Raw genomic sequence first — 27,812 nt, 5'->3', positions numbered from 1 at the left:
ATTCGGTATCTTTTGTCGTAAATATACTTAATATTATTATTTATCTCCTTTCTCCATTGCGCCAGTTCCTACCAAGGACTTTTCGCAGTATGTTCCGAGTTGGTTCATGGCTCTATGGCAAGAAGCCGGCTGCCAATGCCTCGACACAGTCTCTCGACTCTTTAGTCGAGCTGCGGGATCGTGAGTGTCCTTCTGATCTATGTTACGCCGCTTTGACTGATCATTTCGTTCGGTGCCGATTAGTTGAGGATGCTATGAGGGGTATGTCTCAGGTGGCCTATCCACCAACACCGGCGCACTCCAGTCATGCGCCTGGACTATGCGACTTATATGAACAAAGCTGATTCTTTTGCTCCGATGATGCAGCTGCCACTCTGATTCTCAATGACGATGTCGATGGCGCTGAAGCCGGTCTGGCAGAAGGCACCTCGACCTTCCATAATGTATGTTTAACCCCTTGCGAGATATGACATCATCTTTGTGCTGACCAAATCTCGTACCTGTGTGCAGCTTGGGAGAGGAGTGGTCGCATTCATTCGGGCGACTTTGGGATTTGAACAGGATATCATGCGCCAAGGTGGGCTTAGAGTTTACCTTCTGTTCTTGCTTGCAGTCAATTGCAGTTGGGGGTTTGTCGCTCACTGACGCTGTTTGTAGCATCGGAGCGACTGAACGAAGCCGAGACTAGTGCATCCGTCGACCAGCACAGGGCACAGCACAACTCGCATGCGCCGAATACCTACCACTCGCCGATGTATTCGCCAGGAACCGAGTTTGCGTTGTGCCAGGCAATAGCGCAACTCATGAGCGCCATAGTCGGGGTGCTGAATGAAAGCCTCACAGAGAGCATAAAGGCATTCTATCGCCTCAGAAAAGCCTACATCACCCTTGATGCCATTTTGAAGATGGAACAGAAATACATGGAGGAATCGCGAACTGTGACGCCGGTAGAATCCACAACGTCCGGGTCCGTTCCGTCTTCCGAGCGTCACAGCTGTAGTAACCTTCAGTCCTCGAGCTCGTCGATCTCCTCAGCCAAAGTCAAAGAAGCGGCCGCGGATACACTTGCCGCACCTACCAGAGATACTGATGTAAATGAGAGGTTGGCCGATTTGAATCTCTCAGGCGAAGCTCCCGTTGCGGAAGATCCCGGTCAAACTCCGACCCCGATCAACGCCGATATCCTCGACCATGACCCTGACTCCGACATCTTCCAGAATCAGATTGATGTCTTTGTGCACTCTGGTTCCAATTTCTGTTTTGGAGTCCTGCTTTTGCTGATCTCAATGGTGCCACCCTCCTTTAGCAAGCTGCTCAGTATTATTGGGTTCCACGGCGATAAGGAGAGAGGATTGAGAATGTTGTGGCAGGCCAGTAAGTTCCACAACTTGATCGGTGGTATTGCAGCTTTTTCCATTCTCGGCTACTACAACGGGTTCGTCCGTTATTGCGATATCATGCCCGATTCTATCCCCGGCCAACACGGGGATGTGCAGGGTTATCCTCAGAAGCGGCTGGAATTGCTACTTGCGAAGATGAGAGAGCGATTTCCCCAGAGTCAACTTTGGCTACTCGAGGAGTCCAGGATGAGTGGAGCCAACAAAAATCTTGACAGGGCTCTGGAGCTGCTGTGTGGGGGGAACGCAGCCCCCTGAAACAGGTTGAGGCATTGAGGGTTTTTGAGCGGAGCTTGAACGCCATGTATCTGCACAAGTATGAGCTGTGTGCAGATTCCTTCCTTGAGGTAAGAGCTGTGCACAGGGAGAAATCGCAAGACGGGCCTACTAACGCATTGACTTAAGTGTGTCGACCTGAACTCTTGGTCCCGCTCATTGTATTATTACATTGCCGGGTCCTGTCATCTCTCGTTATACCGGAATTTGAAGGAGACAGGCTCTGCGAAAGCCGCAGAGCATGCCGAATTGGCCGAGAAATATTTCCGAATGGCCCCCACAGTAGCGGGAAAGAAGCGTTTCATGGCCCGACAACTGCCTTTTGATGTATTTGTGGCTCGCAAGTTTGCTAAATGGGAGGCACGCGCCAAGGAGTGGAAGGTATCTCTGGTCGATGCGGTTGGCATTGACCCGATTGAGGAAATGATCTTCTTTTGGAACGGTCATAGCCGTATGACGGACGAGCAGCTGCAAGAGTCGTTGCAGAAACTGGCCTGGAGTGAATCCAGCGCCAATAAGACCTGGTCACGAGAGGGCCCAGAGGAGAAAGCGATCTTGACGTTACTTCGAGCTGCTGTTCACCGCTCGCTGCGCAAACACGCCCAGGCAAAGGAAATGCTCGAGGATATCCTTGGCCAGGACCGAACATTGTTCAAGGGCCACCTAAAAGACGATTGGATTTGTCCAGTGGCCCACTTCGAAATGGCAGCGAATCTATGGATGGAACGCCCGACGTACATCGCCAACCACGGCGGAGCGAAACAAGACTCGGACAAAGAATCCGCTGGGCCTGCCGACGCGAAGGATGCACTACAGTACGAGCGAGAGAAAGTACGGAAGTGCAAAGAGTATCTGGAAAAGGCGGCAAAGTGGGAGAGCTACGAGCTTGATGCGCGTATAGGTCTCAAGGTGACGGCCGCCATGGAAGCAGTGCAAAAATGGGAGAGCACACATCCGACAGTCTAGGGGTTACGTGCATGATCAATGTATATGTCTTGTACGATGGAATGAACCAGGTTTATCAAGCCTGTCATGGCAGAATAGCACGATAGACAATATATTGGATGATGTAATCACGTGATATATGCAATACATCGCGGCGTTTCGGCGATCGACTGTGATCTTCATCTGTGATTTTCCCAGGAAGTTAAGAAATGTTGCTTGATTCGATCAATGGCCAGACGACAATATGGGAACTTTATACTCCCATCCATTTGCCGGAATTGGATTCCCCATTGAGACGATAGACGATCCATACTTAGCGTCTCTTCTACGATGGCCGAATTACCCGTTCCCGAAGCCATCAGGATTGCTTCCATTGCCGAGTCCCACTTTATGGGACGCCGATGGTGGCGATCCATTCCTCAAGCATCCACTCAACGTGGGCTCGGAAAAAATTCCGACGGATATGCCGCTTGTCATTGATGCTTGTGTACGAAGGATCATCTCATTTTGAGATAGGGTATAGAGTCGCGGATGTTGTTGCAGTCTTGATGCCTGGTGGATTGCATGCTAATGTCGTCTTGCATCCACTCGCCAGAGGACTCTGCCAGAAGTTAAAGCTATGAGAACTCAATCCCCCACTTACTCCGCGAGTCAAGCAAAGGCCGTGAGTCAGGTACTTATCGGACGTCCGACCAGTCTAACGTTCTGACGGACAAAGGGTCCGGTTAAGACGGCTTGTCACGATGGCAATTGTTTGGGACTTTTTGATTAGTCTTGATTATAACAAGCTCCAATCCCCATGGCTGGTGCCATTGATTCCGTTAGTTACTCAATCATCTTATTTTTAGCTTGGTGTGGGAGAGCCGAGATATGATCGCTACAGATTTGGGTGACGTCGTAACTCTGCTATCACCTCTTAAGGCAAACCCATTTTTGCGCCGAATTTTGCTAGGGAAATACCCGTTTCCACTCTGCACATAAGGAATTTGATATCTGGATCAAACTCTAGGAATAGGACGTTCGCTTGTCTATGTTCTTATAGCGTACTTCTTTGGTTTCTTAGAACTGGGCACCTTGCTACCGTTGTCGCATATTGCTTCTATGAAGTCATGACCGACAACGACCGTTTCTCCCGCACATCTTCCACGTCTACCACGGACAGTGATACCGAATCTCGAAGTGAACAAAATGGTTTCGGCCACCGTGAACTCGACAACGCAGCGCTGGAAAAGCAGACCACCGCGGCGTCGGGGCTGTCAGTACTCGAGCAGCGCACACAGTCAGTGATATCGAGAATCCGAAGTCGAGAACCTGGACAAACTGCGCGTTTCACGCACCCTTTGTCGCATAGCAGAACGTCGGAAGATGTCATTGTGGATTTCGACGGGCCTGATGACCCATACAGGCCATTGAACTGGGGATTTAGGAAGAAGGCTGTTACCACCGTGCTCTACGGTCTGACAACAATGGGTATGCGCAGGCCGCTCTCAATTGCAAACAAACCAGTCTGACTGATCTTTACGAATAATAGGTGCGACTTGGGCAAGTTCAATGTACGGAAATCCGCTAGCCACGACTGTTCCCTGCATTCGGAATATTGACACTTAGATAGTTATTCCACCGGCACGATTCAAGTTTCCAAACAATTCGGCGTTGGAGAGGAAGTTGGCACACTTGGGACAACGTTACTATTGTTTGGGTTCGGTATGTGATGGTCACTGCCTTTTAAGATCCACCGAGTTTGCTTATGGACTCCAGGACTCGGTCCGCTTGTATTCGCACCTCTCTCCGAAGTATACGGGCGTAAATCCGCCGTTCTCATACCCTACTTCATCGCCGCTATATTCTCGTTCGGCACTGCCACTGCCAAAGATCTGCAGACGGTCATGATCACCCGCTTCTTCACCGGATTCTTCGGCTCGGCTCCCGTCACCAACACCGGCGGCGTCTTGGGCGATATCTGGTCCGCGGAGCAGCGGGGTGCCGCTATTGTCGGGTATGCCATGGCCGTTGTCGGTGGTCCTGTGCTCGGGCCAATCGTCGGCGGTGCTATCGTCCAGAGCTACCTTGGCTGGAGATGGACGCAATACGTGAGTGCAGCGCATACATCTTGGTACACAGCAGCTAATACAGACGTCACCAAAGATCACCGGTATCATGATGATGTTCTTCCTCGTCTTGGACGTGATCTTCCTCGACGAAAGCTACGCACCCGTCCTCCTCGTCTACAAAGCCCGCCGGCTCCGATACGAGACCGGCAACTGGGCTCTACACGCGCGGCACGAAGAATGGGACGTGACCCTCAAGGAACTAGGCAACAAATACCTCGTCCGCCCCTTCCAACTGCTAGCCACCCCGATCTGCTTCCTCGTCGCGCTCTATGCATCCTTCGTCTACGGAATCCTCTACCTGAGTCTTGCGTCCTTCCCCGTCGAATTCCAGGAAGTCCGCGGCTGGAGCCCAGTAGTCGGCGCCCTCCCATTCCTCGCCTACCTCATCGGCATCCTCTTCGGCGCAGCCCTCAATCTTTTCAATCAGAGATTCTACATCAAGCGCTTCAAAGCAAACAACAACTTCCCCGTCCCCGAGGCCCGCCTCCCACCCATGATGGTCGGATCTGTCTTCTTCGCCGCCGGCCTGTTCATCTTCGGCTGGACAGGCGCAAAGAACATCCACTGGATCGGCCCTAACGCCGGCGCCGTCTCAATGGGCTTCGGCTTCTTCACCATCTTCCAGGCCGCCCTCAACTACCTCATCGATACCTTCCAGCAGTACGCCGCCAGCGCCGTCGCGGCAAATACTTTCCTCCGCAGTCTGTTCGCCGGCTGCTTCCCGCTCTTCGCGGGCATCATGTTCCGCAAGATGGGCGTCAATTGGGCGGCTAGCACGCTGGGGTTCATGGCTGTCGCGCTCATCCCCATCCCGTACCTGTTCTACATCTACGGGCCGCGGATCAGGGCGCGCGGGAAGTGGTCTCAGGCTTCTGTTTACGGTCATGTTCATGGCCGATAGTCGTTGCATTTCAATCTTGTTTTATATTTTCGGATTCCTGCATATTTTCGGGTCACATTTATATACCCTTTACTATTTTCTTATACCCTTTACTGACTTGATTTCTTCTTCTGTCGGTTCCTGATTTGCACATGATATTACGAGATACCACTATGTCCGATGCATGCTGTGTCACTTTGTCCCTGTGCATATTGCATGTGCATGAAAAAGTTTGAAGTAAATAATCAATGAAATACTATTACATACTAGATTTATTAAACATTGCATATATGCAAACATTATCCAGCAGCCCAAATGATTAAAACCGCCAATATACACAGAATGACCGAAAACATTATAAGTATGAGAGTAAAGTATCCAAGACAAAGGAAATGTGTGAGACCAAACGATGTGCACGCCAAAAACTAATGGCAATACAAATGAGTGAATAGTAATTATATGGGAATGTCCTGGCCGATCACCCTCGAGCCGACAGTGCGCTCCATCTTGTGACCTTCTTCGCCAGAGTCAAGGCTTTGCCTAGCGAACTTGAAGTGCCAGTTCTCGCTGCCGGCAAAGGAATCTCCTCGACGGGCACAATTTCTTCCATGGAATCGCTCTTCCGTGAGTTGTGCAGTGTCAAGACAGCCATCTGCCCGAGGAAGGTCGGGTGTTCAAGGAGGTCCTCGATGTGAACCTGCAGTCCTTCCTGCTCGAGGAGCCAGACGACCTGCGCCATGTCGAAAACGTCGCCTCCCAGTTCAAAGAAGGACGAGTCGAGCTGGAAGGAGGATTGAGGCTCATCGGCATTATTGTGGGGGAGAACTTGCTGCCAGGCCTGCGTCAGGACGTCCGAGTGGACGAGGATATCCGAGATGCTCCGGTTCTTCAGATGTGTGGACAGGAACATCTCGTCGGACATTCCGGGGACGTCGTGGACGGATTGGCAAGGTAACGAGCGGAGCATGGATGGGGAGGGAAGCCCGACACGGGAGTTAGCCAACAGGCTTTGCACGGTGTCGCAGACCATGTTCAGGACCTTGGCAGCAAATTTGGGGCCGATGGGGCCCTTTTCTGAATAGCCCAGAGAGACGCCCAGTTTGCCGTCGCTGGATGACTTGGAGAACAATGTCATGTCGGTGAAGTTGTCGACGACACCCGCGCCTCCCATTCTGTATGTAGTGTTGTCTAGCTGCATCTGGCCCTCATATTCGACGTTCTGGTGGAAGACGGAGGTGGCGAAATATGTCGAACTGGGCCAGTTAGTGCAGCGCCTGATGATCTCTCTGAAACCCAAGGCCTCGAAAGGCATGTTGGCTATCTGCTGATCTTGTAGATAGCGGAACAGATCAACTCCAGTCCAGCCCTCTTTGAATGTGACTCGAATTGGAATCACATTGAGACACGGGCCAACGGTATTTTCAATGCCTGGGATTGAAGTATTTCTTCCGCTGATCGTGAGTCCGAAGACGACGTCGGACTGGGCGGACAGCTTGGCCAGCGTAACCGCCCATGCTGCTTGCATGACAGTAGCAATGGTGACATTTTCCAGGACCGAGGGCTGGATCTCCAGTGTCTTTCTTTGCTCCGTGAAAGCACCAATATAGCGATAGGTATTCTCCTCGTTCCTTCGAATGACCTGCGTCATTTTCGATCCCTTCAACAGGTTTGTCCAATGCTGATAGTGGTCTGGAGTGATTGCTCCCGACAGCATGCGCATGTAATTCGCAAAGGAAGGAGCCGGGGCAGAGTACTGCCCTCGTATCCCAATTTGATGGCCGACATGATGGTGGGCAGGCATAGTCCGTCGAATTGAGCATGCGACATCCTAATCAAGATTCGGTGGTGGTTGCTGCCCTTCTTCTTCACGATGTAGAACTGCACGTACTGTTCGCCTTGCCGCGCCTCTTGCTCGCGATCTTGCTGTTGGAGGTACTCAGTGTACTCATCCAAGCTCTTCTCGGTCTCATGAACAAAGATGTTTGGCCGTATCTTTCTGAGCACCACTTGGAAAAATTGGCCGTTGAAACAGACAAAGACTGTTCGGAGTATATCGAAAGCGTCAACAACGCGCAAGAGACTCTCCCTCAACCTTCTCAGATCCAGCGATCCTCGTCCGTCGAAGAAGAAGTAGTTCAACATCCAGCGGGACTTGAACAATGTAGCCGTAATTGACATGGCTTGGAAGTCCGTAACAGGCAAAACATCGGCAATACCTCCTTTAAACACACCGATCTTCGGGCAAATTCCATCCTGAAGAGCGCTGTCATTCAAAGGAACGGTCTTCAAGAGTGAAATCTCTGGTGGTGGTGGGTTTCGCTCTTGCTCAACCACCTTAGGAGGTTCAGCTGGTTTCTCGTTGTCACTGTCGGTCTGAGAGTCAGGTTCCGAAGCAGACGAACTGTTGGAAGCACTGATGACCGCCAGCATGTCCTCAAAGACAGGATTGTTGAACACATCAGCCACGGTCAGTGTCAGCCCATCTTCGCGCGCAGCGCTGACCATCTTCATGGCAGTTATACTATCACCGCCCAATTTGAAGAAGCTCGCCTGGTGTTGGATAGTGTCGGATGGCAGGCCCAATGCTGAGCACCAAAGTTTCCATAATCTCTTTTCTAGTTCCATCAATTTTGAGTGATCCTCGGTGAGGGTTGCTGTCGAGTCGGAGAGATCTCTTTCACGAGCCTTGCTTTTCGCCTTAACTGTAACTTGAACAGGCTCGGCGGGGTTGTCCCCTTGAACTGGCCCTTTCCACTCTCAGCCGCCGGTATGGCCAGTGTTCCTTCCTTGAGCATTTGACTAATTATTTCAGTGACACGGCGATCGATCAGTTCCTCAAGGGACTTGCTGTCAATGAATTGACCGCCCTTCATCAATTGTCCGCCGCGGAGGTCCAACTCGGAGACTAGCTGAGACGGCTTATCAATAAAGCAGCTGAAAATGTTGGCAATGGCATCTGCAAGATTGTTTGCTTTATCTCCGGGCACAGCATCGGTCCAGTATCGGAGCAGGATACCTTCGTGGCCCTTGGCAGTCTCGACATTCACGGTGACAGGATACTGTTGCAGAAATCAGCTTCCGTTAATCATTAGAACAGTCTGTGAAGAACTTACCTCTGTTGGGTCGTGCGCCTTCTGTACATTGAAGGACAACAAGTCGTTCCCAGATTCTTCCGAGACAGCGTGGTGGTTTTGAATCGAGATTGTCGTGTTAAACAGCTCTTTTTGCCCAAGTTCATGCTGAATACTTGCAAGAGAACAATCCTGGTATGGAAGGTTCTTGATGTAGTCATCCTGCACTGTCTTTGAAACTTCCAACAGAGTCTTCAGTGGTGAGAACCTGACTCGGCAGCAGAGCATGTTGAGGAATATTCCGACTGCGTCTTGGATCCCCGGAACTGGGGCGTCACGACCGGCAGAAGGGTAACCAAAGCAAACATCGTCCGAGCCCGTAAAGCTTTGTAAGACGATTGCCCATGCAGCGAGAGTAAGATTTGCGAGTGTCACGGAGTTCTTCTCGCAGAATTGTTGCAGCTCGGAATACCTGCTGAACGGCACCATCACTGATCCTAATTGACGGCTACCACCTGTTTCCTCGGAGAACGTCAGGTGGCAGGGACGAGCATCAGACAAGTATTGTCTCCAGTGGGATAAAGCTTGGTCTTGAGATTTCCCGCGGATGAACTTGATGTAGTCACTAAAGTGCGGACCGGATCCTTCTGGCAGCTGATGCTTGTATGCCATTGCTAGATCTCTCAAAAGTAGGTCAACTGATCCACCATCTATTATGGCATGGTTCATTTCCAGTTTGATAAGCACTCGTCCAGAATCGGTGCTGCAGACTGTCAATTGATGCAGCAGCTGTGAGTTGCGCCGGGCGTTGATGTCACTGAGTTTGACGGCATCGAGCTTGACAAGAGCATCGGAATCATTGCAATGGAGAATGATCGCTCCTTCCTCGGTTTGCCTGAGCACCAGCTGGTCGAAGGTACCGTTTGCGTAATTACTATCGATGAACCGGGTTCTCAGGATCGGATGCCGATTGATAACTGCTGACCATGCGCTTCGAAGCATGCTTGGATCTACCTTGCCACTTCCTCCAGGAGAGCGCACTTCGAAGATCACATGGAACATGTACGCACTGGGATCCCGAAGCTGGCTCAGGAGAATACCCTCTTGCACTGATGAGCAAGGATAGATATCCTCTACTTGACTCCAGGTCTTGATCCCTGCTCTTGGCAGCGTTGTGCTCGTGAGGTTCTTGAGCCCATCGTAGGTTATAGGGAGCAAGGGAAAATCGCTGAGGGTAGGTTCCGGCACGGAGTCCTTGAAGCGAAGCACATCTCTCTCAAGTACTCTCCTGCACTCTGAAATCCATTCGAATATCTGATTTTCACGCTGCATCTGTCGATTGTACGTGAACGAGACCTGGAGCTTATCATTGACGACAAGTGCGGAAATCTCCAGGAGGGCAAACCGGGGGTATCTGGTCCCATATCTCCGGCTAATCTGAACTTCTCCTCGTCGAACGCCTCTCCATAGTGCTTGAAAAGCGAGTCGTCGCGCTCCAGTTGCTGCAGTCGCCCAAGATAGTTGAAGACGATTTCCAACGGAACAGGGAACTCCGATGAATTGGTATTGTCGGGCTGGAGAAGGCTGCGAGCGAAGTAAGATCGGCCATTGTCCTTTATCTTCCGCCTCAAGTCCTTGACCCGTTTTGCTGTGTCGACGAAATCTGAGTCTTATATTAGCCTGTCACCCTAGATATTTTATTTTTATTTTTACTTTTTTTGAGAGGGTAATTACCTGAGCATTCGTCGACCTGCAGTGGACACAATGTGGTGAACCAACCAACAGTCCGTGAAAGATCAAGGTTCGAATCCCACGATTCACGACCGTGACCCTCATTATATATGGTTGGCATTCTGCGATCTGTGAAGACCCGGCAGAATGACTGCGTAACTGCCGCGAGGAGGATATCGATCGTTTCTGTGCGCAGCATCTCGTGGCAGCCACCCAGAATAAAGGAAGTAATGTCTTCGTCCACGACGAATGATTCCATCCTGATTTGTCCGTAGTGGTTGGGCACGCTCTCCATGCCCCAGTAGCTGAGATTCGGAGCTTCAATGGCAAATGGAAGCTTGGCCTCATCTGCTTCTGATTTGCTGTTTTCGAGTTGCAGTTCGCACCAGCTCTGGAAGGAAATTGGTTTCTCAGAAGACAGTGAGCCGGTCTCGATAAATTCTTGCATGTCCTGAAGGATAATACGCCATGAAACCATATCGACGCACAGGTGATTGGCCACAAGGAAAAGGACTTGTTCGCCATTAGTGTTGAACAAATCGGCGGCAAGGATCGGTCCATTCTCGATATCCAGAGATGACTGGGTATTGGCAATCTTGCTCAACATGTCATGGGAGCTCATGACTGAGTGGATACCGACGCGAACAGATGAATCAACGTCCTGTGGGCTCGTTAGCTCTCCAAGATCATGTCAGTGAGTCGAGTTGCACGTACATTGGTAAGTCGCTGCTGCCATTTTCCTGCTGCAGATCTGCTGAATCTTGCCCTAAGCATTGAGTGCTGGTTGATAATTGCCTTGAGTGCATCCTTGACAACGTTTGGCTCAACCTTTCGAGTAATGCGCACAGTCATACTCTGATTGAAGCGACCCGATTCCTTGAACGTGCGTGCTGATTTGAAGTACAAGTTTTGAATGGGGGATAGAGAAAAGTATTCGTTCGCTTTCTCCTCAACTTGAATGCTCGAGCTCTTGACTTCCGCTGCTTGAGTCAGCTCAACGATCGACTTGCTTTGAAGGATCTTGTGAAGTGTCAGGTTAAGCCGTTGTTTGCGAGCTCGGGAAATGACGGCCATTCCAGTGATGCTGTCGCCGCCTGTGTGGACCAGTTAGCTCTTTTTCTCGCTTCTTGGTGAGAAGGACAGTGATCACTTACCTAGGCTCACGAACGACCGGTTGGGGTCGACCTTGTTCGAAGGGAGGTTGAGTACTTGGGCGTAGATGTCTTGTAAGATCTTGACCGAAGTGTTCTTATCTTCCTTGACGCTATCCTCCTCAACATGACCCCTCTTAATGTTGTCATAGTCTTGCATGATCCTATCATACGTCGGCTCGTCAATATGCTCAATCCAGTGAGTAATCTTCTTTCTGTCCAGCTTTCCAGAAACGAGCATTGGCAATTTCTTGATGACAGCCCAGGTCTGAGGAACCATGTAAATGGGCAGCTGGGCCTCGAGATTCTTCTGAATCGTGATGAGCTCAAAATACGCGACTCTCGCCAGATCCGCTCGGCTGATAAGCTCGCATGCATTATCGGAGATGATGCTCGAATCTGACTTCAGAGAGTTCAAAGAGAGAATGGTGACCAAACGCCCCTTAAGAAGACCCTCCTTGGGAAGGATAACAACGGCATGACGGACGCGGTCGTCCTCATGTAGCCGATGCTCAATTTCGCCGAGCTCCATACGCTGGCCATGGAGCTTGACTTGGTGGTCTTTGCGGCTGATGTATTCCACCGATCCGTCAGGGTTATACCGGACAAGATCTCCAGTCTTGTATATTCTTCGCGGAGATGGCAGGGCCGACCGGAAATGCTTCATCCAGGCGGGCTCATCCACGAATGCCTCGGCGGTCTTCTTGGGGTTTTTCAGATATTCTCTTGCCAGAGCTGGGCCTTCCAAGGCAAGTTCCCCGATGGCTCCCAATGGGGTAAGCCGATCGTGGTTTTCGGGATCGACAACCCAGGTCAAAGTGCAAGGTATTCCGTAACCAATGCAGGCAGGATCGGTGGTCGGGGATACGTTATTCAAGACAGCGAAGATGGTTGTCTCTGTGGGTCCATATCCATTGATTAGTTTGACGCGATGCGCCCATTTTGTCACGACTTCGCGTGACAATTTCTCTCCTCCACAGGCAAGCACTTCCAGTGAGGGAACGGTTGATGGCTCGATAATGCTGGCTATCGACGGAGTCAGGAAAGTCCAAGTGACCTTCATACGTCGAATGGCGCCGGCGACATCATTCAGGCGCTCATCGTCACTTGGGATACAAATGCATCCTCCGTGCATCAGAGTAGCTAGGATTTCCATAACGGCCGCATCGAAGGTAAGGGACGCGAATTGGAATGCACGAGAAGTCTCATTCAAGTGCACAATCGGCCGAATGCCATAGCACTGCTTGCAAGTGCGCGGTGGTCGATGATAATACCCTTGGCACGACCAGTGCTTCCTGAGGTGAAGATCGCGTAGGCCATATTGGATGGCGTGACACGGCTTGGTCCCTTCGCCTGGCCATTGAGGGCACCGTAAGCTCTGATCGTCTCCTTACTGACGGGAATTATCGTTTTGACAATAGCCGAGTAACGGCTCTGATATTGAGGGGAGCAAATGAGAATACGGGCGTCCACTTCCGCGAGAATTTCTTCATGTCTCGATGTTGGGTGTGCAGGATCAAGTGGTACGTAGGCACCACCAGCAATCAAGATCCCGAGAATAGTGATAATTGCCCAGAGAGATTTATCCAGGCAAATTGGCACCAGAGTCTCTGGTCCAACGCCACGAGAAGCCAGATAGGACGCGAAAGACGAAGAGAGTGCATACATCTCTTTATATGTGACCTCGCCATCCCAAGCACAGACAGCCGGAGCATCGGGGTGGGTAGAGCATCTCTCGGAAATGATATCGTGAGCACATTTTTCGACGCCGTCGGGGTGCCTCTTGTTCCATAGTGCGACTTCCTTCCTATCAAGTGGACTGAAAATCTCGAGCTCGCTCAACTTCCTTGTCTCCCCCTTGTTGATGGAGAGCAGCTGCTCGAGCACAAAGCTGAACTGACCGATGAGCTTCTCAGTCTGCCAGCTGTTCAGCACCATTTCGTCATGGTGCATCGTGATCAACACCTCAGAAGTATCGACCTTGCATTCGACGACAAGTGGATGAGTGAAGAAGTCTCCACTCGTTTGGTTGGGTTCAGCCACCCACAAGCCCTTGTTCAGCTGGCCCTCCCCAGTCTGAATGACAAGTAGATTCTGAAATTCGCAAGCCGATGCTGTGTCGCTATTGAGTTTTCGAATTCGCTGCAGTCCTGAATGCTGATGAGGAAGCATGGTGGTTGTCAGATGGTGCACATTCTCCAGATACTGGGTGATTGAAAGCTCATTTTCGACTTGAATGCGCGTAGGGACAGTGGTAAGAACGGGTCCAGCAATAACTGTGACACCAGCAAGGTCGATATTTCTTCCCATGAGCGTCTCGCCGAAGCATACATCACTGGATCCAGTATGAGCAGAGACGACGATCGCCCACGCAGCACGAATAAGCTCGGGGATTGTGAGATCAACTCCGCTGGCGGCTCGAGAGATCTTCATGCTGCTGTGATGCCGATTTCCTACTCGGACAGAGTCCGGCATGGAATTCTTGCTTTGTGGGAATGGAGAACAGGATAGGTTGGCCAGTTGAGACTTCCAGTACTCGTCAGATTCTGACGTGTTCCGCTCCAGCAGATAGTTTATGAACAAGCTGTAGGGAACCGTTCGGGCGCTGGCTGTAGAATTCGTGTAAACCTCCTCCACTCTTCTCAAGACGAGCGGGATACTCCATCCATCGTACAGCGCATGATGGATTGTCCAACAGAAGTACGGGCCAGTCTGTGATTCGGCAATCGCATAACTAGTCAACCGCCCGCCATTGTGTTTTGGCAGCTCGGGGCTCTCAGCTATCAATTCATCCAGAGTGGTTGCAGAGGCCCAAGAGATCTCCTCTTTGTCAACAACAGCCTGCAAGAAGTTCAAAGACTCAGTATGTACAATACGAGTCCGCAGGATATCCAGCTCGTCCACAACCTGTTGCCAAGCAGCTTTGAACTTGTCGAGATCTATTCCCTCTGAGAGACGGAAAATTGGCTGGGCGATATAAGCACCGTTCTGCTTGACTGATAAAGTGAGGAGACCCTCCTGTACAGGACTGCACGGGTAGAGATCGACAATAGATGCTCGAGGCACATCACATTGCTCCGCGACTTCCTCCAAGAGCTGTTCACGATCGACTGAGGCAGGCAGCAGGCTAAACGGTGTCACGGTCTGTTTGCTGGACTTTTCTTGCAACATGCCGCAACGCTTGGCCATATTCATGAAGACTGGGTCCTCGTAAACGTCGGCAAATGTGAGAGAGATCCCCCGAGAATTGGCGGCTCCAACGAGCTTCATGGCGGAGAAAGAATCACCACCTAAGCTGAAAAAGCTGTCTTCAGCACTGACCGAACCTGACGCAAGACCCAGAGCTTCTTCCCAAAGGCTTCTGAGTGTCCCCTCAACTCCCTCATCAGACGCTTGTCTAGAGCCAGCCGTCAGTGTAACGTAAGGCTTGAGCTGGTCTTTGGGCAGAGTCTCAACTGTTGCCCGGAGCTTCTTGCGATCGAGCTTTCCGGAGTTTGAGACAGGCAGGCGGGAGACTGGGAAGAAAAGCCTTGGTATCAGACTTGGTGGCAGAGCCTTGGTCAAGGCCTCCCTAAGCTTCTTGACCTTTTCGCGTGTTGTTTCCGACATGGGAACGAGCAATTGAGGTTCCAGATCAGGTCTGTCTGGGCCAGATTGATCGTCAACGGTAAAGAAAGCTGCGATGGATCTGGCAACTGCCTTTGATTCGGGCTCCACAACCTCGACAGCCACCTGAGTGCCTCCAGGAAGACAAGAGATGCATTGTTGTTCGATTTCTTCCAATTCAATGCGCTGACCGTTGAACTTGATCTGGGTGTCCTTGCGCGAGATGAAGCAAAATGTGCCATCGGGATTATAGCGGACAAGATCTCCAGTCCGATACATGCGCTCCTTTCGGTTGAATATTCCCTGGAAGCCTGGGGCCTTCGTCCAGGCAGGCTCACTGATAAATGACTCTTTCGTCTTCTGGTCATTGTTGAGGTAACCACGAGCAACGTTGCAGCCTTCAAGTACTAGCTCGCCCACAGCCCCGATAGGCAGAAGGCGCTGATAGTTGTTAGGGTCAACCACCCAAGTGCGGCCGCAAGTTGCAGCTCCAATTGAGTTGCAATCATTGTTGACGCGTACTCCTGCTTCATCCACTTTGACGCTCATCGTTGCCATAACCGTCGACTCGGACGGCCCATACGCGTTGATGACACACCTGTCGGACCAACGGTCGATATGGCTCACAGTCATCTTTTCACCTCCCGAAACAACAGTTTTCACTGATGGGACACTGTTGGGTTGGATTGTGTTTGCAATTGACGGAGGACAACTGATGAAGTTGGCGTTCAGTCTCCTAATGGCACCGGACAGGTCGTTCATGCGCTCTTCTTCACTGGGAACGCAAACACAACCTCCCGTCATGAGGACAATAATAATCTCCATTATGCTCACATCAAAAGTATAACTGGAGAACTGCAGAGCACGGGTAGTCTTGTCCATTCCCAGGCTACGAGCAAAAGCTGGTGAAGACACGCTGAGAGCAATGTGCTCAATAACAGTCACTTTTGGCTTGCCTGTTGTTCCAGAGGTAAAAATAGCGTAGGCTGCGTTGTGGATGCTGGGCCGGGGCATCGACGCAGCAGACGATGCGTTTGGCAGTTCACCGAGTGTTTCTTCGCTCACGATATAGGCGGCACGGGATATCTGGAGAGCCTTGTCGAGATATTTGGCAGAGCAAAGGACGATATGAGCGCCAATATCGTCAACCAAGCCCCTAAGTCTCGCTTCTGGGTGAGTGGGATCCAGAGATGCGAATGCTCCTCCGGCTTTCAGAACCGCAACTTGTGCGATGACTGCCCAAGCGGACTTCTCAAAACATAATCCAACAAAGACATCGGGTTTGACACCCAGGCAAACAAGATGCCTTGCCAATTTAGTTGATAGAAGGTCGAGCTGTTGGTAAGTAAAGTCTCCGTCCCACGAGCAGATTGCAGGCGAAGTAGGGTGGCTCAGAACCTGCTGCTCAATTATCTCATGTGCGCATTGATCAGGTCTCTCTGGTAGCGTAGCATTCCACTCCCGTACTTGTTGACAAGCACGTTCGCTGAAGAAATTGATGTCCCCTATCTTATGGCTGACAGGGTCATGGTCGATAATCTCCTCCAGAATGTGCTGGAAGCAATCAACAACACTCGCGATATTGGCTTTTGACAAGGCGTCTGTCCGGTACTCGAAGATGATTTCTGCCGATACAGATGAAAATCTAGGGTTGACAGCAATAGTGCAGACGCCTTTCTCGGTGTCGTTGAGCAGGTCTGATACGCCGTTATTGTCACTGGGGAGCTCCATAAACCGGTCGAATTTGAAGACAGTGTTCAAGAGCGAATACAAGTCAAGGCCGAGTTCATGCTGCAGTTCCATCTGGGAGATGGGGTGCTCCATCGCTTCAGCCAGTTCGCTCTTTCTCTGCTGTGCAATTGACCCCAGGTCTAAGTCGTCCTTGAGAAGAAGCCTGCTCGGGAGTACTTTCAGGTACTTCGACCCCTCAGGTTGTGGCGTTGCAGGGTAGTAACCATAGCAAACTTCTTCTGAACCAGTATAGCATCGCAGAATCAATCCCCAAACGAGCTGTAGCACGATGTCCTCGGTTACTTCGATCTTCTGGCAAAAGCTGCGTAAATCCGCCAGATTTTCAATCGCCAGTTTTGCCGAGCTGAATCCACTTCTTTCGTTGTCTGGGTTCAAAGAAGGGAATGCACAGGACTCGACATCAACAAGGTACTTCCTCCAGTAGGCAGTATCAGGGCTGGACAAGTAGGAAGTCTGATTTTTGCGGAGGGCCATGCCACCGATCGTCTCTTGAGAAAGAAGATCCGCCTTCAAGTATTCAACGTAGCGTGTGAATTGTGTCAAAATCCGCTCAAGCTGGGGCGCAGACAAGACCTGCTCGTCATAGCGAGCGCTAAGCTGAAGCTCCGACTTTGCGACACTGCAGAAGATCGCAATGGGATAAGCGAGAGCAGGAGTCTGCATCTCGCAGTCGGATCTCGCAAAGCAGAAAAGGTTATTGAAGCTGCACGCACGCGAAGTATCCGCGCTGACGTTTCTGATGCGTTGAAGTCCAGCTCTCTGGAAGGGAGAAGCAGCTGCTAGGCGCTCTTGAATCCTTTTCATCAGTTCCGCAATGCTCATATTCTCCTCGAGTTGGAATCTTCTAGGAATCACAGTGGGCGCCGCTTTCTCGGAAATAGAATCCAGCCCGGACGATTCCTGATCGAGAAGCAATTCTCCAAAGATGACATCGTCCGATCGAACGTAGCCGGATATAGTGAGGGCCCATGCGGCAAGAAGCGCGGTCTCGAGATTTCCACGTTCCAATTCGCTGATATCACGCCATTCAATGTGGCCGTTCCATTCGTACGTGCTGGTAGCAGAGCTTCTATGGGTAGCACTCGTCGACGAAGGGAATGATTGGGAAGGGGAAGTCTTCGGATTGGCTAGTTCAACACGCCAAAACTCATGGAAGCTTTTCAGATCAAATTCGAGGCGTGTCCGTGCAGGAAGGTCCTGAGCCTCTTTGCTCAGAAGCCTATGGTCAAGCAGACCAGTTGATGTAAAGGGCATTCTAGGAACCGGAATGTACAACCTCGGAACTTGAGTAGCATGCAGGGCACTCAGTAGGTGCGTGTGCATTTTGGTGACAAAATCGGAGAATTGCGAGGACGGCTGTCCGATTGCAGATCTCTGGCCATCAGTCTTCTCCAAGTGAGTTGACGCGAATTGGACAAAGACGGCCAGGTACTCCATGGATTCATCGTCATCTGAGCAGCGAAACGTCTCCACAACGCAAGGATGGCCAGGTAACGAAAACGCATCGATGCACTGCTGGATTTCCCATACGTCCGCTTGCAGTCTCTGGGTCTGTCTTTTCTTTCTTCCCATGTAGACCAATGTGCCATCCGAATTGTAGCGGGCCAAGTCCCCGGTCTTGAACATCCGTCGGGTCAGTGTTGAGTTTTCGTCATGTTTCTCGGGGTCATTGCTGGGTTCGTCACGCTCAAAGTTCGTTCTCCAAACAGGATCCTCAATGAAGCCTCCCTGGACATGCCCGTTGTCCAGCAAGTAACCAGAAGCGATGACGGGACCCTCAACGACAACTTCACCGACACTGCCAATCGGAACCAGAAGGTCGTGATCTGAAGGATCAACAAGCCAAGTTATGCACCCGGCCGCAAGTCCAAGGTTCCTTGTCTCACCCGAGGTTTGGCTGTCTGAAGCATGAATGCAGCTTGAAGAGCACTCGGCTGCTCCATACAAAGAATGCATGCGAACTCTTTCTGACCAAATTGTTCTGACCTGGTTTGTCAGAATCTCACCGTATAGTGCCAGAAGCTGCACCTCGGGGACCTCAGATGGCTGCAACAGAGATGCGAGTGACGGAGTCGTAATGACTGTGTTTGCTCGGGAGGCATTGATTGATCGTGGGAGGTTATTGAATTCATCGTTGGCTGGAATACAGACACAACCACCCCGCATCATTGTACCGAAAAGCACATTGAGGAACATGTCAGACGTGTAGGTCGCGGACTGGTACACCTTGGTCGCTTTATTCAGCTCCATAGCGGAAGCGAAGCTCTCGGCCCGTGTCATAACCGTAAGATGCTGAAGCATAACACCTTTGGGTTCCTTGACACTACCGCCAGTAAACACAACGTAAGCCTGGTCCGTTGCCTTGTGTGAGACGTGCGGCACATCATCGGAACGAGGAAGGTAGTCGAAAAGTGACCTTCCCACGGGCACGACATAAGGAATTGTGCGTTCCAGAAGCTGCGCTTTGTTTGGGGAAGCAAGAGCGACTTGAACGTCTTTATCAATCAACAGTTTTTCGATAAAATCATATGATTGTGCTGCGTCGACTGGAAGGCAAATGCCACCGGCTCTCAGAACCGCTAAGATAGCAACAATTTGCCATGAGGATTTGTCGAAGTCAATCGGCACAAGGAGGCCAGGTCCCACGCCCAGCTTGGTCAGATAGAACGCAAGAAGCGAGGACAACTCATTGAGCTTGGCATAAGTGAGGTTTCCATCCCAAGCTGCAATAGCGATAGCTTCCGGGCACTGCTTGACCTTGTCCTCGAGAATCTCATGGATACACTTGTCCACAGCCTTAGGAAGAGTGTTGTTCCAGACAGCGATTTGTTGTTTGTTCTGTGCGCTCAATTGATCCAAGCGGCAAATTTTCTCGTCGCGATGGTGAATGATATTCTCGAGGGACTGTAAAAAGGTGCTGGCAACATTCTGCGCCTGGCCTTCAGACAGAGAGGTCGTCCAGTAGTTGAGGTCAATGAACGCAACATCATCCGTGGCCTCGATGTTGACATACACCGGGAATTCCGCGGGATCATGGATCTTTCCCACCTCTACAAGCCGCATCTCATCCCTGTTGCTGACGGTCTGCGGCGGAAGTTTCCGGTAGGAGATGCCTGAGTTGAACAAGATCGTGTCTGAGAGTTTCAAGGCATGCTGGATATCAATGAGGGACGTGTGTCTGTAAGGTAGGCTCTCCATGTAATCGTTTTGCACTTGGTTCAGAACGTCTTTGAGACAGACGTCCTCTGTGACCTTCATTCGACAAGCCAGAAGATTAATCACCGGTCCGACAACGGAGCCAATTTCATCGACCGAGACATCTCGCAACGAAGCCATGTAGCTGAAGCACACGTCGTTGGAACCGCAAAACGAGTGGAGTGTGAGACCCCAGGCCGTACTAAACGCCGTAGAAAGCGTCAAGCCACTGTTTTCACATAATGCCTGAAGCTCTTTCAAGGATGAGAAGTCTAGACGAATCGCTTGCAGCCGCTTGTTGGAAGGTCTTCCATCATTGAGCACGGGGAAATGGCACGGCTTGACATCGGATAGATAAGAGCACCAGTAATTAAGGCCAGCACTATGAGAGCAGCTCTGCAAGTACCGCATGTAATCCTTGAACATGGGTTTGCGGTCGTCCTGAAGCTGGCCGCTGTACGCCAATTGTAGATCCCGAATGATTAGAGAAATGGACGTCCCATCCATGGCGGCATGGCTTATCTCAAGTCGGCAAAATAGTTTGCCAGTTGCTGCCTCGCAGATACTGAAACGATGAGCTGGACGGTGGGCACGATAGTTCACGGGCTGTTGATTGTCAAAGGTTGGCAGCACATCACGCTCTTCGGAGCATCTCAGCAGTGTGGGAGTTGCATTGTATTCCTTGAGAACGACTTGACAAAACAGGTCCTGGCTTGTCAGGTTCTCCAGGAAAACTGTTCGTAACATCGCATGATGCGAAACAACCTTCTGCCAAGCGACGATCAACCGATCCACACTAGGTTTGATTCTGACGCCTTTCACTTCGAAGGTATCATGCACAGCATAAACCGAGCTGTCTCGGGACTGGCTGAGCAAAATACCTTGTTGCATGCGCGAGCAAGGATACACGTCCTCGACGAGATCAAGGGAGCTAATACCGGCGCTTAGTAGCTTCGCTGACACCATCTTGTCGAGCTCCTCGTAGGTGAGAGAGAGCATTGGGAAATCACTCAGTGTGAGCTGAGGAGCCAGAGACTGCAGCTTCTGGCCGAGAGAAGCAAGCAGCTGATGGCAACGTGATATCCAGGCGCGAATGCTATCTTGATGCCGCATGAATCGGTTGAAAGAAAACGTAAAACGAAGTTGACCTTGCACTACCAGCGCTGAAATTTCCAGAAGTGCGAATCGTGGAGTTTCTTCGCCAAAATCTGCTGCGCCTCCACCCCGGCCAGTCTCACCAGCCATGTGTCCCATAAGCTGGAAAAGACCGTCCTGCTTCTGCAGATCGCGATGCTGCCCCACGTAGTTGAAAGTCATTTCCAGGGGGCAGTGGTGTCGGCATGTCTCCTGTCCTTTGCCTGTGAACATGCGACTTGCGAACTTCTGTCGGCCATTATCAGACACCTGCCGACGCAGATCTTTGACACGGGCAACAGTTCTGGCCGGATCGTCGGAGAAGATTTCGTGTACGAATATTGGGTAAAGGGTCGTAAACCAGCCCACAGTCCGTGATATGTCTAAACTCGAATCCCACACTTCTCTGCCATGGCCTTCGTTGTAGATCACGGGCAAAGTACGCTCTGGGAAAGTCTGTCCAAATGTGTGGAGAAGCGCAGCGAGGAACAGATCAACCGGCTCTGTTCGTAGACTCTGATGACATTCAAGCAAAATCGAGTGAGTGCTATCGGAATCAAGCTCGAAAGTCTCACAGATCACATCGCCATACGTCATCTGACGACGCTCCATTCCCCAGTAGGCAAGATCTGGAGCAGGAAGATCCTCTAACTGCACACCATTCTCGGAAGCCAGAGACTCACATTGCTCGTCTTGCAGGCGGCACCATGTCTGGAACGGAAGCGAGCTGTTCTGTAGAACGAAGCCTTGGGGTTTAGCAGGAAATCTTCCAAGTCCTCCAGAATGATACGCCACGAGACTATGTCAACGACGAGATGATGAGCCACCAGGGATAGGAGATTGTGCGACTCGTCGTCAACATAGCAGAAGTCAACCGCAAAAACAGGGCCCACGAAGGCATTGATGCACAACTGACTCTCCGCAATAGCATTCTCAATCTCATTCTGCGAGGTCGTATAATGCGTTCGCCAGCGGTACGAGCCAGCGACGTCCTCAGTAATGCGCTGCTGTAGAGAACTGCCAGTACCGGGATTGACTAGCCGGCTTCGAAGCATGGAATGACGCATGACCACTGCCTCGACTGCGCGGCGCAGATCTTGGTCATTGATCTTGCGGTCGATGCGAGTGAGCACGCTTTGATTGAAATAGCCCTGTCCTTCTTTGCGAACCATGAAATGCAGTTTCTGTATCGGCGAAAGCCCAAAAGGTTCCTCGATAGTTTCGTGGTAGGCTACCGGTTGAGTCACTCCCTTGACGCGCGTGGCTAGTTCTCTGATCGATTTGCTGCGAAGTATCTCCTGCACCGTGAGGCCAATGCCATGTTTCTTGCAATGGCCAACACAGGTTATCGCCGCAATGGAGTCTCCTCCTAGACTCAAAAAGCTTTCGTCAACGCTGATGCGGTCCTTGGGTATGTTGAGCACACGACTCCAAATCGACGCCAGTTGATCCTCCGTCGAGTTAGCGGCGCGAGTGTTGGCGGCCTCAGTGACATGTGCTTCTGGGTCGTCTGACATGTTCGAAACCCAGGTCGCAATAGATTTTCGGTCCAGTTTACCGGACACGAGCATCGGCAAAGTCTCGACACATAGCCATACTCCGGGCACCATGTATGTCGGCAGCCTACTTGATAATCGTTCCCGAATGTCCTTGACATATTGAAGCTTCTCACGATGCTCGATAAGCTTAAGGGGCACCGCATCGGTCTCCAGTGCCTCTCCAAGGCCAGCGGATAGTGACAGGACGGCCAGGAGTTTTCCTTGTGCGAACCCGGACTTGGGAAGCAATACTATGCAGTGCTTGATGTCCGTGTCCGCGCTCAGCTGGTTCTCAATCTCCCCAAGCTCAACTCTCTGGCCATGGAACTTGACCTGTGCGTCTTTCCGTCCTATATATGTTAATGATCCAGATTCGGAATTGTATCTTACCAAGTCACCGGTCTTGTAAAACCTTCGGTCTGAGCCACCGTTAGGATCTCGCTTCGTCCAGCAAGGGTTGAAAATAAAAGATTCGTTCGTCTTCTGTGGGTTATTGATGTAACATCGCGCAAGCGTCGGTCCTTCCAGAACCAGCTCACCGGGGCAACCAACGGGCATAAGCTGGTCATGGTTCGCAGGGTTCACGACCCAGCAGCGCACTCCGACTGGCAAGCCAATATCCCTGCAATCTGATGAAGGAGACATATTAGCATTGAGGGCAGCCGCAACAGAACTCTCTGTTGGGCCGTATCCGTTCACAAGCTTGATATGAGACCATGTCGACAAATGTTGCGGAGACATTGCTTCGCCAGCTAGAACGAGGGTTTCTAGCCCTGGAACAGCTGCAGGATCGAGGAATCCAATAAATGATGGTGTCAGTGATGCGTGATTCACTTTCATCTCGTCTATCACGCCGGCAATGTCATTCAGACGTGCTTCCTCGCTAGGGATGCAGATGCAAGAACCGAATATTAACGAGCTGAGGATATCGACTAAACTTGCGTCAAAGGTATGCGATGCGAATTGCAAAGCCCGAGTTGATGGATTGAGGCCAAAGACTGGTCCATGAGCCAGCGCACCTGAAACATATGCTCTATGCTCCAGCAGTGTGCCCTGTGTTGGGGTTAGCACCAAGGTGACCGAAGTGGAATTGGAGGAGACGCACCTTTGGTTGTCCAGTAGAGCCGGAGGTAAAAATGACATATGCGGCGTTTGAGCTCTTCACTGTCGTTGAGGAGAAAGTACTTGTGGGGAGATCAGGAAGGCCATTGACGGTTTCCTCGTCCAACGGTATCAGCGTTTCGGCCACCGTCTGGAGCTTGTCTGCTTGACATCGAGAGCAAAGCATAATCCGCGCCTGCACGCCTTGCACGAGGGATTGCAATCGTGCTGTAGGATGAGCTGGGTCCATAGGTACGAAAGCACCACCAGCTTTCAGGACAGCGAGCATCGCCACGATATTCCATTTCTATACTAACTATTATCACTGCAATTTCAAACCGGAGTTTGACCAAGTATGTCAAGTCAAATAATGAAATGACGATACGCGGCAAGTTATATCACTTGGGAATCTGTAGCACTTACCGACTTCTCGAAACAGAGGGCTACGCAGACCTCTGGGCCAACTCCTCTTTCCTGAAGATCATATGCAACCCTGGAGGAAAGCAAATCCAATTCTTTGTAGGTAAGGCTACCATCCCAGGAACAGACCGCCTCATTCTCTGGCTGGAGAAGAGTCCGTTCATAGATCACCTCATGGATGCAGCGTTCGTGCTTTTCTGGAAGCACTGAATTAAAGTTGCATACCCGAGACCAATCATTTTCTGGAAAGATGTCAATATCGTCCACTGCTGTATCGTTTGCTGCAAGGAGATCTGCTAGGATATGCTCAAAAGCACCAGCAATGCTTTTCATTTGCGCGGTGGGCATGTCATTGTTCCACCATTCGAAGAAAATATTTACCTCGTCCTGCAGGACTTTGACATGAAGTCGAACCCGACACTGCATATATGTTTCAGAAGGCCACACGGGAAGATAAAGGACCAGTCTCTCAGTACTTACCTCCTGAGGAAGCGCTATTGGCAGGCTGGATGGTAGTGGGATGGCGGGTGAAGTTCCCTTGGAATCATGACAGATTCGTATCATTAAAATAGTGTTGTAAAGCAGAGCATTTTCGGAGGCTGTGAGCGAGCTTCTGTCTATCTCGAGAGGGCTGTCGGGAGAGTAATGTGTCTTGATTTGGTCGAAAAACGTCTTAAGGGAGATGCCTTCTTTGACTGATACTTTGCAAAGGGCAGGATCCACATCTTCCAAAGATTGTAGTAGATCTTGAGACTCGTTACCAATCTGGTGATAGCCAAAGCAGATATCCTCAGAGCCTGTGTAGCGATGTAGAAGTAGGGCCCACGAGGCCTGTAACAATTGGCTCAATTGGCCCTCGCGCCATGCAGATAGCAATCCAGAGCTTTGGAGAGCATCTGTTCGCAGTTTCAAGGAGATAGGACGTTTCGGGCCATCACAGGTAGCACCAAAGTTGGGTAAATAGCATGGGACGGTTGACTGCGCCATGGTTCTGTACAATATCTGCTTAAGGGAGGCCGCTCAAAGAAAAGGGTGTTCAATGTCTAAAGCAACAGAGAACTTTACTTGACGAAAGAGAGAGCCGCACGTCCTTTGGTCTTTCTTTAAAGTGGAAGCTAAGACTCGTGGCTTCGATATGGTCATCAAGTCATCGGCATCTCTCTACAGACCCAGGCCGAATTAGGCTCGTGGAGCTAGCGACGCAGCTTCTCGGTGCTCTTGCCCAGAACTCAACAATCTGACCAAACTATAATTATAGAATACGAAGATCCATTTGCCTCATGGCAATGAACCTGACGGCTGAGAGCCACGGAACCGCCGCTTTGGGCGTCAGGGGGCTCTGATCAGCCGTGATCCCCTCCTGTTACCTCCGTGTTCTTGCATCACCTTTTCCTTGCTTCAGACCCGTGGCCACAGGAACAGGAGGGTCGGAGAAACAAGATCAATAGATTGCGAGATACCCACCCTGGAAAGGGCCCAGATGTGGAACTAATGGACTCATGGACATGGAAGCCGCATAGCCTTGGAAAGCTGGCAACTCCACAAGGTGGCGTATCATACATCTGACGAAAGAAAAATGGCAGAAAAGAACTGCAGGGGTTACAAGAAACATGGGTACCATCTGCCACTCACGATGAGCTGCAAGCGAGAAGATCGGCAAGGAAGGCCCCTGTTTGCATATTCCCCGTCACGATCTGGGGGGCGTTCATCCGCGGTCTGGAACCAAATCTCGATACCGATGAGGTATGTCAAGAATCAAGGATGTTCTTGGTCCGGCTGATGGAGGTACCTAGTACGTACGGTAGGAGGTATCTAGCAGGAGACGGCCCACTAGTGCTCCGTACTTTTGATCGAATCACAGTAGAAGTTCAGGGCTTAGTCGACACGTAGCCTCCTTGTTGGATAAGAACAACACTCCGAGTGGATGAAAAATAGGATCCCGGGTCTGATCTGGACTCGAGTCGAACTGAGAGCTTGAAAGCTCAGACCCGGAAGAAGCTTGCTGAGGTACAGTGACCTAAGGACAAAGAGAGTACCTTACTTTCCCAATCAGGAAGTCCGATGATGACGACTAATGGGTCCACGCTAGCTACTACGGTGTTGAGTTACAAGAAGAGCTGATTTTACCATGATTTTCTTTTTATTATTGCCTGGTGAAGGTATAATCAAGGTCTACCTAGAGAGTGTTATACCAGCAAAATGACCACATTCAGCCCCATGACACAGGTTCAGCATCCTACCCGGTATCTATTATTACTGGATCGAGCCTGGTCATGATCGGGAGCGGTCCACTCCAGTGTAGTTCCTCATCCCCATGACCCGGCTTCTTGCAATGGAAACAAAAGACTGTTAGGCTATTGGCCGTTGATTTTGCGTAGAAAGAACTATCTAAAACCATCTACTGAAGAAACAAGGAAAATACAACTCGAAGTCTGAGGAGTATCAAGGCACTGACTGGTTTAGTGGGTCGGAGCTATGATGGAGAATGACTCGCTAGTCTCTCGAATAGAGATAGAAGGAAAGTCAAAAGAACGATTGATACTCGAAAAGGAAAAAGAAAATCAAGTTTCACAGCGCCTTACAAGCCGCTTACATTGCCATCTATTGTTGTCATTAGTAACTCTGACCTACTCATAAACAGTGACCCTGAGAGATTGCAATCCAAAAGCCTACAATGATACTATTATTATTACTCCCTGAAGATCGATTTTGACACGTCTCTCTCGCTTAGATACTGTGCAGAAGCATATCCCTTGATTGCATGTCATGAGATAGCTCGCTACCTCTTCCGGGTATGTTTGAACATTCGGCTTTTGCGTGCCGATGTTGATCCCGCGATAGTGATGTGTAAAATGCAAATGTCCGATCCCGACTCAACGGGACAAAAGAAAATACTTCATTATCCACAGGATTACAGGTAATCGTCTAGTCTAGATACCAACAAAACGTGTTTGCAGTCCTAAGGTTGATCCCTATCGTTTTTAGGTAATTTTGGAGAACATTCCACGAACTGAAGTGGCCCCGTATGAACAGGTATGATGCCGGGCAAATCCAATACCAATAAGATCCATCGGGATGCCTGTTCCAAGTTTCCGTCTCTATCCACCTCTGGAAATCGAAGCTTTGATCTCGACATTATGCGATATTAGATATTATTATTTATCATGTTGTTGTTGTTAATAATATTAATGATAACTAGAGTATCCGGGACTAAAACTAATACTATGCAAGGGAGACCAGGAAGCGATGCTCGCTTAGTAGCTTTTCCTCCTGAGCGTCAGTGTTTTAATTTGACATGCATAAGCCGGGGGAGGGCCACGGAGAGGTGGCATAAGCGCCCGATTTCTGCTAAAATCGGAGATCCCCTACCCAAGTGTTGTTCGCACCGCCAGTTCATGACATATCATATTCTAACCCGCTTTGAAGATCTACTGGCTGAGGATCGCTCCTAAATATCCGGCTGTTCGGGAAAGAACCGAAGCACATAATTATGCATTTTCCATG

General features: G+C 50.5%; 3 protein-coding genes across 3 annotated transcripts; 2 read left to right on the top strand and 1 right to left on the bottom strand.

The window, feature by feature from the left end:
• Positions 1–89: 89 nt before the first annotated feature.
• On the top strand, positions 90–2,639 carry P174DRAFT_460414 (TTC39/IML2 family protein; the record flags this gene model as incomplete). The annotated part of the gene is made up of 6 exons (XM_024829881.1): positions 90–180; positions 367–443; positions 511–577; positions 658–1,590; positions 1,626–1,744; positions 1,803–2,639. 6 exons carry the CDS (start codon positions 90–92, stop codon positions 2,637–2,639), a joined length of 2,124 nt encoding a protein of 707 aa, XP_024682930.1.
• A 621-nt stretch (positions 2,640–3,260) lies between these two features.
• P174DRAFT_389519 (MFS transporter) lies at positions 3,261–5,870 on the top strand. Its single transcript, XM_024823454.1, has 5 exons — positions 3,261–4,088; positions 4,150–4,171; positions 4,231–4,322; positions 4,377–4,708; positions 4,764–5,870. Exons 1-5 carry the CDS (start codon positions 3,728–3,730, stop codon positions 5,628–5,630), a joined length of 1,674 nt encoding a protein of 557 aa, XP_024682929.1. The 5' UTR covers positions 3,261–3,727; the 3' UTR covers positions 5,631–5,870.
• Positions 5,871–5,978: 108 nt separating this feature from the next.
• Positions 5,979–25,295, bottom strand: nrps1 (nonribosomal peptide synthase Pes1; the record flags this gene model as incomplete). The annotated part of the gene is made up of 13 exons (XM_024831192.1): positions 5,979–7,298; positions 7,364–8,311; positions 8,365–8,668; positions 8,723–9,975; positions 10,086–10,343; positions 10,415–11,072; positions 11,126–11,505; positions 11,566–12,915; positions 12,957–21,900; positions 21,933–23,840; positions 23,893–24,195; positions 24,312–24,728; positions 24,789–25,295. 13 exons carry the CDS (start codon positions 25,293–25,295, stop codon positions 6,088–6,090), a joined length of 18,441 nt encoding a protein of 6,146 aa, XP_024682928.1. The 3' UTR covers positions 5,979–6,087.
• Positions 25,296–27,812: the final 2,517 nt, after the last annotated feature.

This window comes from Aspergillus novofumigatus (genome assembly GCF_002847465.1).
Source record: "Aspergillus novofumigatus IBT 16806 chromosome Unknown P174scaffold_4, whole genome shotgun sequence".
NCBI lineage: Eukaryota > Fungi > Ascomycota > Eurotiomycetes > Eurotiales > Aspergillaceae > Aspergillus > Aspergillus novofumigatus.
Note: the sequence above shows the minus strand (reverse complement) of the source record. Positions and strands in the feature narration are given on the sequence as shown.